General features: G+C 44.6%; 1 protein-coding gene across 3 annotated transcripts in view; it reads left to right on the top strand.

The window, feature by feature from the left end:
• The window catches only part of arel1 (apoptosis resistant E3 ubiquitin protein ligase 1), an 82,220-nt gene that overhangs the window by 34,416 nt on the left and 29,406 nt on the right, over positions 1-18,398 (top strand). For all 3 annotated transcript variants that reach the window (XM_038774316.1, XM_038774310.1, XM_038774319.1), the window contains 3 exons: positions 2,097-2,334; positions 8,706-8,875; positions 14,933-15,113. In XM_038774316.1, coding sequence (XP_038630244.1) covers positions 2,097-2,334; positions 8,706-8,875; positions 14,933-15,113 — 589 coding nt within the window. The remainder of the gene's footprint in view (positions 1-2,096; positions 2,335-8,705; positions 8,876-14,932; positions 15,114-18,398) is intronic.

Genomic DNA, 18,398 nt, shown 5'->3' with positions numbered 1-18,398 from the left:
GGTGGGATATTGAGTTACGGGGATAGGGTGGAAGGGAGGGCTTAAGTGGGTCGGTGCAGACTTGGTGGGCCGAATGGCATCCTTCTGCACTGTATGTTCTATGTTCTAATCCAAAAATGTGCAGGTTAAATGGATTGGCCGTGCTAAATCGTCCATTAGTGCCCAAGGATGTGCAGGTTACAGGGATAGAGAGGGGGAATGGGCCTAGATGGGGCGTTCTTTCAGTGGATTGGTGCAGACTCGATGGGCTGAATGGCCTCCTGCACTGTAGGGATCCTCTGATTTCTATCATTTCTGGGGGTGTGGAGTCTGGATTGCTGAAATAACTTGGCCCTTGTGAGGAGTGCAAAGGCCCAATACCTGCACCCATTTGGGGAAAAAAGACATGTAGTGTAGAGAACTTCATCACATCTCTCAGAAATGTCTCAAAGAGCTTTGCACATAATCAACCTAATAGTTTTGCATAGATGGGATGATTGACCAATTAATCATTCTGTTGGTTGAGGGAGTGATATTGCCAGGCACCAGACTAGCAATCCACGGTTCGTACAAAAGTGTCACGAGCTCCTTAAGATGCATGTGAACCACTGGAATGCTTGGCATTTAATCCAAAGGTCAGTACCTGTGACGGGGATTAACAGCTGTATGCCCCTGATGTGTCAGCTTTAATTGTGGCTGCCATCTTGAACCACTGCAATCTGTCTGCTGAAAGTCGTCCTTCAACGCAGTTTGGGATTTCCACGGTTTTGATCCTGTAACGATGATGGGGCAGTCTAATAGGATGGCATTAACATTAGGATGGAAGGACTACTAAGATTTGAACCCTCAACCTTTGATTTAAAGGTACTATCATCTTGGACAGTCATCTTGGCAGAAGCAAATCACATTGGATGTTGCATGCAGTCACGTTTTGAACTACAGGTCATTCCCAATTTCCCATCCTTGGGTCTTGAGATCACAGCTTTATAGTTTTATAGTTGCTCACCTTCAGTGCTTTATATCAAGGATAATAAAACTTGGATTGTAATCATGAGGTAAAAATAAAAAATTGAGTTTTGGGATGGATGGAGTTGGAGCTAAACGTCTGGTAGGTTTTTGAAAGAGGTGAGGGAGATAGACAGGGCTCTTTGGAGCAGTGTTCGTCAAACTTTTTTTCCGGGGACCCATTTTTACCAACCTGCCAACCTTCGTGACGCATGCCGGCCGACCTGCGCGACCCACCATTTTCTCTTACCTTGTTTGCTGCCGACAAAAATGGAGGAAATGGTTTGTGGTCTCTTTGGCCCTCGTACACGCTCCTCCAATGGAACCTGTTGGATGAAGGTGAAGCCTTCTGGTGTCGGAAAGTATGGAGTCTCCATCTGTCCAGATTTCTGCATTTTTTTCCTGTAAAATTTGATCAAATAAAACCCTGCCCGAACTTGTAAAAAAAAATAAACTGAATAAAATAAATGAAAACATAAATATTAAATGAATAACCCCCCCCAACTTGTAAAACAAAAAGCTGCGCCCGTTTTTAAAAAAAGCGGCCGCACTGCGTATGTGTGCCCGATCATCGGTGCGCATGTGCATAGTTTTGCGCATGCCCGCCGACGATCTGGCACGCATGCGCAGTGCGGCCGCATTTTTGTTACATGTTCGTGCCATTTTGGAGGCCGCTTGCAGCCGCCGTTATTAACAACCGGCTGTTGCGTGCAGATTTGCGCGATCTGTAAGGAGAAGCTGTTCCTCTTGATGGAAGAATTGAGAACTAGAGTACACCGATTTAAACTGATAGTGAAAGGACCAGAAGCAACATGTGGGAAATGTTTTTCTATGTAGTGAGTGGTTAGGATCAGGAATGAACTGACTGAGATTGTGCTGGAGGCAGATTCAATTGTAATTTTCAAAGCGAATTGGATAATTACCTGATGTGCGAGAATTTGCAGGGCTATGCGGGATAAAACAAAGGAATGGGACTCACTGAAATACTCTCATAGTGTGCTGGCAGGGGAGTAACGGGCTGAATGGTCACCTTCTGTGTTGTAATCTTTTTATGGTTCTATGAGTGTGTATAACAAGGCGGAATGTTAATACAGGACTTTATTGCTGTGTAGTTGTTCTACAAGAATGGGCAGCCATTCCCTGCACATCGGCCAGTGGGATTACGGATTCACATCTCACACATAGAGCTTGGGTTGGATGTTCCCATCACACAGGAGGTACTTCAGGCGCAGAACAACAATGTGGTGAAGGTGGGCTTCACAGTGCGGAAGGCGGGAAGGTACAAAATCTCTGTCAAACTTGGAGGATTAAATGTTGCCTACAGCCCATACACCAAAACATTTCAACCTGGTAGGTGTGAATATGTGAATGTTTCACTAGGGATACGATTATCTGTTTTATATTTTCTCTGTTGGTTTGTCCACATTGTTAACTGAATACCTTGCATCCAAGCCTCCAGGAATAAGCAAGTGATTGGCTATGAAAAGCAGCCCCATATACTTGTCCTCTAATTTGAACTGCAGGTTTTCTTTTTGTTGCTGTGGGGGTGGCAAGATGGGATGATGAGTGCTTGACCTCTACTTGGTCCTCACCCACAGCGGTGACTGAGTCAAGAGTTCAGTGCATGTGGAAATGTGCTTACGAGCTCACTTATATTGGCTCTTTTTTCTCTTGCTCTGTCTCCCCTGTCGCTATCAATTGATTAATTGGCTGTTGATGTTCCAAGCATAGTTTTGTTGGCACTTTACTGCAACAATGTTTGTATCTGCATGTAATTGACCCTGCAAACTGCCCTATTGTCCCATCTATGTGGATGAGGTTTTGTTGTTTACTGTTAAACATCTGTGAAGACTTGCGTCCCAAATTTTCTAAAGTTCACAAGTTGTTACTCAAAGTAAAAAGGCAATTAAATTTTGTTGGTGGGAAGGACAGGAGAATAAGGCGCTGCTGTATTGTAAAATACGGCAGTAGATTCATGAATGAAAATTATGATTAGAGAACACAGCCTACCTTCTCTGGAATTTAAGTTATAATAAAGCTTGAACTCCTCACAAAGAAATCTCCTTTGCTGTTTGTGTGGATTCAATTGGAAACAAATTTGTAAAATTGTAATCCAATCCTTAGTCTGTAAATACTGTCCGTGATTTGGTAATAATTGAATGCACACTGGTACTGCACGTAGAAAAGAAAAATAAATAATGCATGCATAGAGTGAATTAAATTGAAATAGTTAAGAACCATGCTGAATAAGACGCAGAGGTCTAGAAAAAGTGTGTGTGGGGTGGGATAATGCTGCAGAGAGACTGCCAAGTACAGGGGAGAGAAAGGGGTAGAATTGTGAGACCAGGGTTGGGGGAGAGATTTGAGTGTGACGGGGGAAGAGTACGCTAGAGTGTAAAACTACCGCTTCACTGGCTTTTTTACAGCAGAAGTCAAGCCTCAAAGATTGGTCAGTTAGGCCAGATCCAAAATCAAAATAACGTGAGAATTTAAAGGGGCCTCACTGTTAGCACCCAATATGACCAGTTGCTACTTCTGAACTCGTTACCCCAAAATCTCATTTCACGACCCCACAGGGAGTTGCAGCTCACACTTTGAGAAGCCCTGTATTTCGCCCTCACTTCTCACGCCAGGCCCCAACCATGCCAATCCCTACCATCCACAAATCTCCTTATGGCTTCTGTGCCAACTTGGTGCCAACTCATGCCCTCAGCATCCTTTACCCTACAGCATCCATGCCAACTCACTCAGTATCCACCATGGGCAGACCTCAGGCGCCATGCTGAGATAAAAGAAAATTCTAAATATCTATCACAGATTTCACTTTCTAGAACAACTGTTCTCATTCATAAAGGCCCATTCAAAAAATTTTGATTCACTGAAGTACATAATCCTTCATAAATCCCTTATAAAACCAAACATTGGTATTTATAACCTCACATTAAACTGCCTTTTAGTGCATTCTTGAATAAAAAAAATGTAAGTCACTCACTCCGAGATGAGACTCTCACTCCAGCAAAAATATTAACTATTTGAACTCAGCGACGAGCTTAAGTGTCTCTGCGTTGAAAATTTGTTCATGGGATCATCGTTAGCAAGGCCAGCATTTATTGCCCTTGAGGTGGTGGTAGTGAGCTGCCTTCTTGAACCACTGCAGCCCCATGTGCTGTTAGGAAGGGAGTTCCAGGATTTTGACTCTGCAACAGTGAAGAAGCAGCAATATTGTTCAAAGTCAGGATGGTGAGTGACTTGGAAGGGAACCTTGCAAATAACGGCACTCCCGTGCATTTGCTGTCTTTACCCTTCTAGGTAGTAGAGGTTGCATACGAGCATATGAATTAGGAGTAGGCCACTTGGCCCCTTAACCGACTCCACCTTTCAATAAGATCAAGGCTGATCTGATTATAACCTCAACCCCACATTCCTGCCTCTCCCTGATAGCCTTTCACCTCTTGTTAATCAAGAATCTATCTAGCTCTGCCTTAAACATATTCAAAGATTCAGCTTCTACTGCCTTTTGAGGAAGAGCATTCCAGAGACTCGTGGCCCTCTGAAGAAAAAAAATAAATAATCCTAATTTCTGTCTTAAATGAGCAACCCCTTTTTAAAAAATGGTGACCCCTAGTTCTAGATTCTCGGACAAGAGAAACATCCTCTCTATATCGACCTGGTCAGTACCGTGTGGCATTAAGGGTAAAGTAGTAGCATGGATAGAGGCTTGGTTAATCCACGGATCTTTACGTTTTCGATCAGTTTGCCTCTTGCTCTTCTAAACTCTTGTGAATAATCTAACCTCTCCAATCATTCCTCATAAGACCATCTGCCTATTCAGCACAGTGGGCTAAACAGCTGGCTTGTAATGCAGAACAGTGCCAGGTAAGGAGACCAAAACTGAACACAATACTCCAGATGTGGCCTCACTAACACCTTATACAATTGCAGCATGACCTCCCGAGTCTTAAACTCCATCCCTCTAGCAATGAAGGACAAAATTCCATTTGCCGCCTTAATTACCTGTAAACCAACTTTTTGCGACTCATGCACCAGCACACCCAGGTCTCTCTGCACAGCAGCATGCTTTAATATTTTATCATTTAAATAACAACTTTTGCTGTTATTCCTGCCAAAATGGATAACCTCACATTTGTCAACATTGTATTCCATCTGCCAGACCCTAGCCCATTCACTTAACCTATCGAAATCCCTCTGCAGACTTCCGGTATCCTCAGCACTTTTTGCTTTACCACTCATCTTAGTGTCGTCTACAAAGGTGGACACGTTGCATTTGGTCCCCAACTCCAAATCATCTATGTAAATTGTGAACAATTGTGGGCCCAAGACTGATACCTGAGGGACACCACTAGCTACTGATTGCCAACCAGAGAAACACCCATTAATCCCCACTCTTTGCTTTCTATTAATTAACCAAGCCTCTATCCATGCTACTACTTTACCCTTAATGCCACACATCTTTATGTTATGCAGCAACCTTTTGTCTGGGACCTTGTCAAAAGCTCTCTGGAAATCCAGATATACCACATCCACTGGATCCCCATTATCTATCGCACTGGTAATGTCCACAAAGAATTCCACTGAATTAGTTAGGCACGACCTGCCCCTTATGAACCCATGCTGCGTCTGCCCAATGGGACAATTTCCATCCAGATGCCTCGCTACTTCTTCCTTGATGATAGATTCCAGCATCTTCTCTACTACTGAAGTTAAGCTAACTGGCCTATACTTACCCGCTTTCTGCCTACCTTCTTTTTTAAACTGGTTCGATTCCGGCTTGGGTCACTGTCTGTGCGGAGTCTGCACATCCTCCCCGTGTGTGCGTGGGTTTCCTCCGGCTGCTCCGTTTTCCTCCCACAGTCCAAAGATGTGCAGATTAGGTGGATTGGCCATGCTAAATTGCCCTTAGTGTCCAAAATTGCCCTTAGTGTTGGGTGGGTTACTGTGTTATGGGGATAGGGTGAAGGTCTTGACCTTGGGTAGGGTGCTCTTTCCAAGAGCCGGTGCAGACTTGATGGGCCAAATGACCTCCTTCTGCACTGTAAATTCTATGATAATCTATGATAACCTTTGCCACTTTGTCTGCTTTTTCCTTAAATTTGATACTCTCCCTTATTTCCTTAGATATCCACGGTCGATTTTCCCTCTTTCTACCGTCCTTCCTTTTTGTTGGTGTAAACCTTTGCTGAGCACTGTGAAAAATCACTTGGAAGGTTCTCCACTGTTCCTCAACTGTTTCACCATGAAGTCTTTGCTCCCATTCTACCTTAGCTAGCTCTTCCCATTGTAATCTCCTTTGTTTAAGCACAAAACACTAGTGTTTGATTTTACCTTCTCGCCCTCCATCTGTATTTTAAATTCCACCACATTGTGATCGCTCCTTCAGAGAGGATCCCCAACTATGAGACCATTAATCAATCCTGTCTCATTACACAGGATCAGATCTAGGACTGCTTGTTCCCTCGTAGGTTCCATTACATACTGTTCGAGGAAACTATCGCGGATACATTCAATAAACCCCTCCTCAAGGCTGCCTTGACCGACCTGGTTAAACCAATCGACATGTTGATGAAAATCCCCCATGATAACTGCTGTACCATTTCTACATGCATCAGCTATTGCTTTGTTTATTGCCTGCCCCACCATAACGTTACTATTCGGTGGCCTATTGACTACTCCTATCAGCGACTTTTTCACCTTACTTTTCCTGATTTCCACCCAAATGGATTCAACCTTATCCTCCATAGCACCAATGTCATCCCTTACTATTAGTTTGATACCCTTGGATATTTAACTCCCAGTCGTGACAATCCACTAACCATACAATGATTTGCGCCATCAACTCATTTATCTTATTCCGATTACTACGAGCATTCAGGTAAAGTACACTTGTGTTGGCTTTTATACCTCCGTTTTGAAACATAGCACCTTGATCAGTAACCTCTTGTAAGTTATTTTTCCTCATACCTTTTCTCCTGATTTTCCTTGTCGTTGAACCCATATCTTCATGTAACATCCTGCTGCGTCGCTTTCCATTCATATTTTTACTTCCCGTTTTAGTCCTTTAGTGACAATAGGCGATTATTATTATTATTCCTGGTACCAGTCTAGTCAGCCTTCTCTGAATTGCTTCAAACAAATTTACATATTTTCTTAAATAAAGAGCAATAGGATGTGGTCTCACCAATGCCCTGTACAACTGATGTATAACCTCCTTATTTTTCTAAGCAATTCCTCTCTCAATGATGGATAATTTCCAATAGCTTCTCTAATTACTTACTGTAGCTGTACACTAGCCTTCTATGATTCATGCACCCAGATCCTTCTGCACCATAGCTCTGCAATTTTTCACCATTTAGCTAATGAACTTTTTTATTTTCCTGTCAAAATGGACAATATCGCATTTCAGTCTTGCTCACTCACTTCACCTATCTATGTCCCTTTAGCCTCCTTAAGTGCTCTTCACAACTTACTTTCCTACCTATCTTTGTGTCGACAACAAGTTTAGCAACTGTACCTTCAGTCCGTTCATCCAAGTCACTTAAATGAATTGCAAAATGTTAAGGCCCCAGCACTGATCCCTGTAGCGCACCACTCACCACATCCTGCCATACGGAAAAAGAACCATTGAGGCCAACTCCGTTTCCTGGCAGCCAGCCAATCTTCAATTCATGCCAATATGTTATCCCCTACACCATGAGCTTTATTTTCTGCAATAACCTTTGATGTGGCACCTTAACAAATGCCTTTTGGAAATCCAAGTACAGTACATCCTCCAGTGCCCCTTTATCCACAGCACATGTGACTCATTTAAAGAACTCCAATAAATTGGTTAAACGTGATTTCCCTCTTTCAAAACCATGGCTTGGAAGGAGCCTTGGTGAGTTCCTGCAGTGCCCCTTGTAGATGGTGCACACTGCTGCCACTGCGCTGGTCGTGGAGTTAGTGAATATTTAAGGTGGTTGATAGGGTGCCGAACAAGTGGGCTGTTTTCTCTTGGATGGTGTTGAACTCCCTGAGTGTTGTTGGAGCCGCTCTCTTCCAGGCAAGTGGAGGCTATTGCATCACTCTCCTGAAATGAGCCTTGTAGTTGGTGGACAGGCTGCAGGAGTCATGAGGTGAGTTCCTAGCCACAAACTTCAAAGCCTTTGACCTGCACTTGTAGCTCCAGTATTTCTGTGGCTAATTCCTTTTAATTGTCTGATCAGTGATAACTCCCATGATGTTGATGAGGTTTTAGCTAATGAAAATACCACTGAACTCGTGGGGAGATGGTTGGGAATCTCTCTTGCTAGAGATGGACATTGCCTGATGCTTGTCAGACCCAAATGTGGCTTGGTATTTGATCATGTTTAAGCTGCATCTTAGGATGTTTATGTTAAAGGTACTATATAAATGAAAGTTGCCATTTTTCTGAACTTGTGAACAAAAACCACACAGTCCAACAGAAAAAGGTGTGCTTTTATGATGAGCAGTTATGTATCTTAGAATCCACCTGGTATCCAGTATTTTGCACCAATTACGTAAAACTATAATTGCTTGAGAGTCCATTTAATTCCGTAACCGTCCTCACTAAATTTTATTTGAGTAGGTTTCATGCTGGGACTAAAAGGTAGAGAAAAACGTTCATTCTCTCATCCCAGCCAAATAAATCATGTGTCTGTATCTGATACTGAAATAGCTGAAATCTATTTGCCCCCCATTTATAGGAATTGTATTTCCAGCGAAAACAAAAATTCTCTCCCACTTCTCTACCCTGGTACTGACAAGCGGACAACAGCACATGTTGCAGATTGCGCCACGTGACGAATATGATAATCCGACAAGTAATGCATTGGCCCTCATTGACCAGGATAATTACAAAGTGCAAATCAAAGAGGTGAGTGATGAATTGGCTGCAAGCAAATCTTTAGCATTTAAGAGATCCTGGATTAACACTCGAGTCTGTTTTCTTAAATGCCTGCAGTTATTAAAATTCTGCATTGTCCCCAATCTTTGGAGAATGTTATATTCTCCTTCAGTCTTTAAGCATAAAACGTTCCTAGTTTGCTAGTTGCTCTGCTGTTTCATGATATTCTTGATGTTAAGTATTCCAGACATTTTGTTCTTGAGAGCAGGTTATTGTTCCATTGTTGCTGCTCTCCCTGTTCCCATCCTGAGCTTCTGAAGATGTGCGGTAGTGGTGAGTTACAGTACATTCAGGGACTCAGACTTGCTGGAGCTATGGATAGTGATGGTGTGGTTGGGGGGGGGGGGGGGGGAAGAGAGGGGGAGGGGGAGAACAGAGTGGTTAGCACAGTTGCTTCACAACTCCAGGGTCCCAGGTGTTAACATGTACTAGATGCTGTGGTATGAAGAGGCAAGAGTTCAGCTCCTTTTTCACCAACACACCTTTAATGGTTCAAACTCACTCTGCACAGAACTCTACAGATCATCACAAGCTCCAGAATCCATCTGAAGCCCCTTTACATATCAGTGTCAATCATTGAACACTTAACATAAATGAGACAATCATTGAACACTTAACATAAACAAGACAACTAATTGCAATGTCTCTTAACCCATTACTTAACGCCAGGTTCGATTCCCGGCTTAGGTCACTGTCTGTGTAGAGTCTGCACGTTCTCCCCGTGTCTGCGTGGGTTTCCTCCAGGTGCTCCGGTTTCCTCCCACAGTCCAAAGATGTTCAGGTTAGGTGGATTGGCCATTCTAAATTGCCTTTAGGTTAGGTGGGGTTACGGGGATAGGGTGGAGATGTGGGTTTAAGTGGGGTGCTCTTTCCAAGAGCCGGTGCAGACTCGATGGGCCGAGTGGCCTCCTGCACAGTAAATTCTATGAGTCTGAGACTACAACCTTCTTTCCATTACATGGCTGACCAGAAATCTCTCCACCTCTCCGGATGTGTCTTGGAAGGATTTTCAGGATCATCCTAACCTGTTTGTCTGCATTATGAACACACCTTCCTTGGCCATAAAGTTATACAATAGGATCTAAACACACAGATTCTGGCTGCGAGTCAGGGACACTACCCATTGTGCCAGAAGGCCTCCTCTAATCTGATGTGTATGAAAGGGCTATTTAGCAGGAGGTTTTTGGCAGTGCCAACATCAACCTTCCTCCCTTCCATTCATTGTTGCTCAAACTAACCTTAAAGGCAGTTTACCTTTATCTATAGAAAAGCAAATTACTGCAGGGTTATGGGGATAGGGTGGAGGTGTGGGCTTAAGTAGGGTGCTCTTTCCAAGAGCTGGTGCAGACTTGATGGGCTGAATGGGCGCCTCCTGCACTGTAAATTCTATGATGATAGATGTCTTTGGGAAGAGTGAAGATGTAGAAAAGTTCCAACGGAGTAACAAAGTAAATTGAAGCAGCAGGTGTTGGAATGTTTCATTGAATCTTACCCAAATTCATACTTGGTTCCTTCAGTTTAAATAACACATCCTGCTGTGATGTTACAGGCTTTCAAAATTCCTCTTCAGAAACAGTTTAACACAATTGCTTCAATTATTAGGGTTGCCAAGTTTCAGAAATTGATTGGGACAAAATATTGGATGAGGTGTTCCAATTAGTGCCATCTACACTTGCAAAGCTGCTGAACAATTTTTGTTTATAACATATAAAATATTCAAACCATTCCAACAAATTTTACATCATTTCAAAAAAAACCTCCATCCACTCGAGCCTAGCCCTGCACCAAAAGTAAACCTCCTAATCCCCCCCAAAAAACGCTACCAAACTGACGATCTCTTCCCCCCCCCCTCCCCCCCGCACCGCTGCCTGTAATCAGCTCTGAAGGTAATGAATGGCCGCTACTTTGAGTAAAACCCCTCCACTGACTCCCATAGTCTACTTTATCTTCTCCAAGTGCAGAAAATCCACCCCACCAAGCCCCCTAACCAAGCCGAAGCCTTGGGCAGCGGCGGGGACCTCCACCTGAGCAAACCTCACCTCTGGGCTATTAAAGAGGTGAAGGCTAAGGCATCTGCCTTCTTCCCCTCCTGCAGCTCCAAAGATGGTCACCTTCAGGCACGACTCCACCTTTAATCCCAACAACAGATCCACGTAATGTGGGGCATGATCCGATATTACACTCGCCAAGTACCCCGACCCGAGGGATCAGCAGAAAGTAAAGTCACCCCCCCCCCCCCGGGCCACACACACAATTCCCCCCCCCCCCTTCTCCCCCCCCCCCCCCCCCCCCCCCCCTGGCCACACACACACACATCCTTGAATACTAACGATTTCTTTGCCACCTCCAACATCATGAAGGACTTGTGACTCAACCTGTCCAACCTAGGGTCCAACACACAATTAAAGTTTCCCAACCCCCTAATTAACTGATGCATATTGAGATCAGGGATGGACACCTCTGAATAAAATCCACGTCATCCCAATTCAGCGCATATACATGAACTAAAACCATTGACATGCCTGCCAGCACCCTACTAACCATTACATACCTCCCTCCTGAGTCAGCCATAATGTTGACAGCTGAAAAAGCTACCTCTTATTAATCAATGCCGTGGTTCCCCGAGACCTGGCATCAAAGCTCGAGTGAAACACTTGCCCAGCCATCCTTTTCACAGCTTTGTCTGATCCCTAAGCCTCAAATAGGTTTTGTGTAAAAGGACCAGATCAGCCCTCAAACATTTCAAATGGGCAAAAACCTGGTTCATTAAACCCTCTCACATTCCAAATAACTAACCGGACATGGGGCATCTCGCCCCCTCCAGGATCAACCATATCCCTCCTGTGAGTCAGTCCGACAGGAGCGCGACCGATGCCAGCTCCAGGCCCACCCAAGATGGCCGCCATCACCCCTTTCTGACTAGTTTGAAAACACAGGAATCTGCACCGTCATTAACTATCCCTTTTCCCCCTTCCCTCCATCCCATTCAGCCCCACCCCCTGAACATCAGACAGTCCACCAAAACCACCCCCCCCCATTCCCCAACAAAACAAAAACACAAAACTTAAACCTGTTACCATAAGATACAAAATAAACCTCTTCCCCCCCCCCCCACCCCCAACCCCTTGAGGTATCCATCTGCAGCCATCTCCCCCCACTCCGCTCCTGCAAACTAGAAAACCTGCTAGCCAGGTGACCCCCACCTAGGCTGGGAAAAAATAGGCAAGGCAAAGACAAACCCCACCACACCATACATCCATAACAACCCCCAACTCAACTTTAATATGAAATGTTATAGGATGAAAACAGAAACCCACACCTCAATCCCCTCCCTCTAACAGTTCCAACAATACCATAAACACCCCCAAACCAGCATATGCCAGTACAACAGCATGCCCTTCCCCCACTTTATAATTATTCCCACATGAACAAAACAAAAACATTTAAAAAAAGGACAATTCCAGAATGTCCAAACAAAAAGGATCACAGTCCTCAATCACCCTCACCCCCCCCCCCCCCCCCCCCCCCCCCCAAAACCATGTTTATTAACAGTCATTCGCCTCGTCCGGCGCATCAAAATAATACTCTGTGTCTCTGAAAGTAACACGAAGGCGAGCTGGATACCTTATCCAAGAAATGCACCTTGCTTCTGTTTAGGGCTGCCTCGGCCTTATTGAAGGTCGCTTGCTTTCTTGCCAGCTCTGCCCTGACATCTTGACATATTCAGATGGGATGGCACTCCCATCTACAGTCTCAGGTGTCCTTCGCCATCTCAGGACCTGCTTCTTATAGAAGTATCTGTGGAACCGGACATTTATCTCCCATGATGGTTCCCCTGATCTGGGCTTCTGTGTCAGTGATCAATGGACCCCATCCAACTCTGGAGGGGTCGAAAATATCCCCTCCTCTCCAACATTCCAAACATCTTAGATGTAAAGTTCATGGCTCTTATACCTTCCAGCCCCTCCAGCAGACCAACGATCCTTAAATTCTGACTTTTGGAGCGGTTCTCCAGGTCATCGACTTTGGCCGTTAATATCTTTCACTCTCCCACCGACAACGCCATCTCTGCCTCCAACAAGGTAATCCAGTAATCCAATGTGATCATTGAGCGCCTCCTCCACCTTAATCATCGACTCCTGCACCAACACCCGCTCATCCAACCTGACCAAGTTCACACAAATATGTGCCACCTCAATCAATTTCTTCAAATCATTAGCAACTGCTTGTTGCCGTTTCTTGAATTCCCCCGACAGAAATTCAACCAACTTCTCAGTCGTCCACTGAGGGTCCAATGACGCCTAAGAGGCCCCCACCATTTACTTCTCTTTTGAGGCTCGAGAGACTTCTGAATCGGATGAAGATCCCTTGCCCGATTTGTACCTCGTATTATACCCCTTGGACATCATTCGACAGAGAGAATCTAATTCTGTCATCCTGCACCACTTCCTTCCTAAAAAAACACCCATTAAACGAGTCAGAAGCGCCAAAAAACAAATCCCCAGGAAAAAGCCACCTCATGAGCTACTTTTTTTTTAAATTCGTTCATGGGACGTGGGCGTCACAGGCTGTGCCCGCATTTATTGTCCATCCCTAATTGCTGTTGAGCGGGCAGTTAAGAGTCAACCACATTGCTGTGGGTCTGGAGTCACATGTAGGCCAGACCAGGTAAGGACGGCAGATTTCTTTCCCCATTTCCTTGACATTAGCAAACCAGATGGGTTTTTTTGACAATGGTTTCACGATCATCATTAGACTCTCATCGAGGCTGCCATCGGAAGTCTCATAAAGCATCTGTAATGAGGCAATCCCTGAATTGAAAATACAGAATTTTAAACAGTGATGTTCCCCCCGGGAGCAAATTGTCTTGGACAGGTGGTACAAGGCTCAAGCAGAGTAGTGAAGAGGGAGAAAATAAATCAAGACACTTCTCTTTTACCCTGAAGTAGGAATATGTTGAAATGTAAGGATTGATTTTCATTGGTGGGCCAATTATTTTTAGTGGGTGAGATTTGTAAGGGGTTATGGGGAGAAGGCAGGAGAATGGGGATGAGAAAAATATCCATGATGTGGAGATGCCGGTGTTGGACTGGGGTGAGCACAGTAAGAAGTCTTACAACACCAGGTTAAAGTCCAACAGGTTTGATTCAAACACGAGCTTTCGGAGCGCAGCTCCTTCCTCACCTGAGGAAGGAGCTGCGCTCCGAAAGCTTGTGTTTGAATCAAACCTGTTGGACTTTAACCTGGTGTTGTAAGACTTCTTACTGTGCTCACCCCAGTCCAACGCCGGCATCTCCACATCATGGCTACCATCGACACCGCAAACTGCCGGCTCAAAGTGGAGAGGATCTCCAGGGATTCACCTGAGGAAGGAGCTGCGCTCCGAAAGCTCGTGTTTGAATCAAACCTGTTGGACTTTAACCTGGTGTTGTAAGACTTCTTACTGAGAAAAATATCAGCCATGTTTGAATAGCGGAGCAGACTCGATGGACCTAGTGGCCTAATTCTACTCCTATGTCTAATGGTAAGCTGTTTTTTCCCATGTCTATGTATTTCTGTATGCCCTATGTTTTATTGTCATGTATGGAATGGTCTGGATTGTACACCAAACAATACTTTTCACGTGACGATAAACAAATCCAAATCCCTAATTGAGTTGTTTCCATCTTGTTCACTAAAGAAGAGGGAATAGGTCGGCACTGCACATCGAGGCTTTCACTGATTCTGCTTTGCGATAAACACTCGGAGATGTGCATCATTAGCACAGAGTGGCTCTCCTGTCTCCCTTCGGGAAGAGCTTGGCTTCCGCTCTGCGCAGCCCATAGCAAAGCAGCTGAAATCAATTATCCCAGCAAATGGAAGATGATGGGTGTAACCGTATCCAATACATTATGCTATGTGCACTGTACTGCCTGTAGGTTTTTGAATTTTCAAATACTTCACTGAGATTGTGAAAACACCCCATCAACAGTGCAACTTGCTGCTAATCCAAAGCTCACATATTTCTATCCATTGCTTGTATTTCAGCTTGGTGCCCCTGAAAATGAAATGTCCGATGTTTTGTTTAACAAAACCATTTCTTCGAATAAGACAATGTGCCTAGTGCTTCTGAACTTGACATTGTGGAGAAAGGGTTGTTTTCGAGCATCTGTTACCTATTGGGATCAATTGATTGGTAATGGTGTGTTTGACATCATCATTCTTAGTGGTGAGTATAATAATAATAATCTTTATTGTCACAAGTCGGCATACATTAACACTGCAATGAAGTTACTGTGAAAGGCCCCTAGTCACCACATCCCGGCGCCTGTTCGGGGATACAGAGGGAGAATTTAGAATGTCCAAATTACCTAACAGCATGTCTTTCGGGACTTGTGGGAGGAAACCGGAGCATCCAGAGGAAACCCACACAGACACAGGGAAAGCATGCAGACTCCACACAGACAGTAATCCAAGCTGGGAATCGAACCTGGGACCCTGGCACTGTGATACATCAGTGCTACCCACTGGTTGTAAAACTGGAAGCCTAAATTTTGTTATCCTAATTTGCACCTTTCTCAGGTGACCTTGCAAACTACTGACCCATCACCAACCACTCTTTTCCTCTCCAAGTCCTTGAATGTCGTGTCATTTACCAAATCTGTGTGTATTTTTCTTTGAATGCCACAGTTGACTTCCTCCAATCAAGTTTTAGTCCCCTGCAGAGTACTGAAATAGCCCTCACCAGAATCAAAACTGGCATCCAATTTGACTGACCAATCATAGAATTTACAGTGCAGAAGTAGGCCATTTGGCCCATCGAGTCTGCAACTGCTCTTGGAAAGAGCATTCCACTTAAGCCCACACATCCCAGTAACCCCACCTAACCTAAGGGCAATTTAGTATGGCCAGTCTATCTAAGCTGCACATCTTTGGACTGTGGGAGGAAACCGGAGCACCAGGCGGTTAGACGGGCAGCATGATCGGCACAGGCTTAGAACATAGAACATTACAGCACAGTACAAGCCTGTTCCTGTGCTGCACTTTTCTTTGTTCTTTGAAACCCACGTAGACACGGGGAGAACGTGCAGACTCCGCACAGTGTCCCACACCGGGAATCGAACATGGGACCCTGGAGCTGTGAAGCAACTGTGCTAACCACTGCTACCGTGTTGCCCGCAAACCATCCCTCCTCATTTCATTAACAAAGTTGATTGATGAGGGAAGGGTGTAGATGTCATATACATGGACTTCAGTAAGGCATTTGATAAGGTTCCCCATGGTGGGCTGATGGAGAAAGTGAAGTCTCGTAGTGTCCAGGGTGTAGTAGCTAGATGGATGAAGAACTGGCTGGGCAACAGGAGACAGAGAGTAGTAGTGGAAGGGAGTTTCTCAAAATGGAGAACTGTGACCAGTGGTGTTCCACAGGGATCCGTGCTCAGACCACTGTTGTTTGTGATGTACATAAATGATCTGGAGGAAGGTATCGGTGGCCTGATTAGCAAGTTTGCAGATGACACTAAGATTGGTGGAGTAGCAGATAGTGAAGGGGACTGTCAGAGACTACAGCAGAATATAGATAGATTGGAGAGTTGGGCGGAGAAATGGCAGATGGAGTTCAATTCGGGCAAATGCGAGATAATGCATTTTGGAAGATCCAATTCAAGAGCGAACTATACGGCAAATGAAAAAGCCCTGGGGAAAATTGATGTACAGAGAGATCTGGGTGTTCAGGTCCATTGTACCCTGAAGGTGGCTGTGCAGGTCAATAGAGTGGTCAAGAAGGCATACGGCATGCTTTCTTTCATCGGAAGGGGTATTGAGTACAAGAGTTGGCAGGTTATGTTACAGTTATATAAGACTTTGGTTCGGCCACATTTGGAATATTGCGTACAGTTCTGGTCGCCACATTACCAAAAGGATTTGGATGCTTTGGAGAAGGTGCAGAGGAGGTTCACCAGGATGTTGCCTGGTATGGAGGGCGCTAGCTATGAAGAGAGGTTGAGTAGATTAGGATTATTTTCATTAGAAAGACGGAGGTTGATGGGGGATCTCATGAAGTCTACAAAATCATGAGAGGTATAGACAGGGTGGATAGCAAGAAGCTTTTTCCCAAAATTGAGGACTCAATTACTAGGGGTCACGAGTTCAAGGTGAGAGGGGGAAAGTTTAAGGGAGATATGCGTGAAAAGTTCTTTACGCAGAAGGTGGTGGGTGCCTGGAACGCATTGCTGGCAGAGGTGGTAGAGGCGGGCATGATAGCGTCATTTAAGATGTATCGATACAGATACATGAATGGGCAGGGAGCAGAGGGATACAGATCCTTAGAAAATAGGCGATAGTTTTAGATAGAGGATCTGGATTGGCGCAGGCTTGGAGGGCCAAAGGGCCTGTTCCTGTGCTGTACTTTTTCTTTGTTCTTTATTTGCAAACTTTGATAGGGTTAACCTCATCATCTTCCTCCATTGCCTCCTTCATCCAGCTGGGTGTTGAGATTCTTTCTTATTTCCATTCTTATTTGTCTAGTCATGGCCAGGAAATCACCTGAAATGGCTTCTCCTCCCGCTCCCCACAATTACCTTTGGAGTATCCTTGGCCCTCCTATTTGTCATCTAGATGCTGCCCTTCAGCACCACCATTGGACAGCATGTTGTCAGGCTCCCATGTTTCCACTAATGACATCCAGCTCAACTCTCAACCATCTCTCTCAACCCAGTCACTCCACCATCTATGATTTGGCACACTGTTTAATCAGTAATGAAATTAGCTAAATTTTTCCAAAATTCTTCCAAGAGCGAAGCCGTTATCTAAATACCAACTCCATCCCTCTCCCTGGCAACTGTCTTGAGACCAAGCCAGAATTTTTTCAATATTGATGTCATAAATGACGCTGACATTATCTTGGGCAATGTACCATTTCTGTAGCAGGACTGTCTATTTACAAATCTGCAACATTATCTGATTCTTCCCATTTCATATTATCTTTGCCTGAAACCCTCATCCATGCCTTTGATGCCATTTGACTTGATTATTCTAATATTCTCCTGTACAGCCTCCCATCTTCCAGCCTCCATAAACTTGAGCTTACCCGAAACTCTGATGTCTGTATCCTAGCTCTCAGCAAGCCCTGCCCTTCCATGACACCTTTACTTGCTAAACTGCATTGGTTTCTGAGATTTTTTAAATTCTCATCCTTGTTTTCAAACCGCTGCTTGGCCTTGTCCTTCCCTATCTTTGAAACCTCCTCCTGGCCTACATCCTTGTGATATTTCTGCGCTCCTCCAATTCCAACATTTTGTGCGTCCCCAATTTAATTATTCCTCTGTAATAAATGCTGGAAATCTGAAATTAAAGCGGAAAATGCTGGGAAAAGTCAGTCGGTCTGACATGTGACTCTTTCCTGAGCAGTTCTGGCTCCCTCAGTTTAAGAAGTATTGCATTGGAAGTGCAGCATAGATTTACCTGACTGATACCAGGATTCCAAGGGTTAAATTACAAGGAGAGATTGCACAAA

Source organism: Scyliorhinus canicula, chromosome 2 (genome assembly GCF_902713615.1).
Source record: "Scyliorhinus canicula chromosome 2, sScyCan1.1, whole genome shotgun sequence".
Taxonomy (NCBI): domain Eukaryota; kingdom Metazoa; phylum Chordata; class Chondrichthyes; order Carcharhiniformes; family Scyliorhinidae; genus Scyliorhinus; species Scyliorhinus canicula.
Note: the sequence above shows the minus strand (reverse complement) of the source record. Positions and strands in the feature narration are given on the sequence as shown.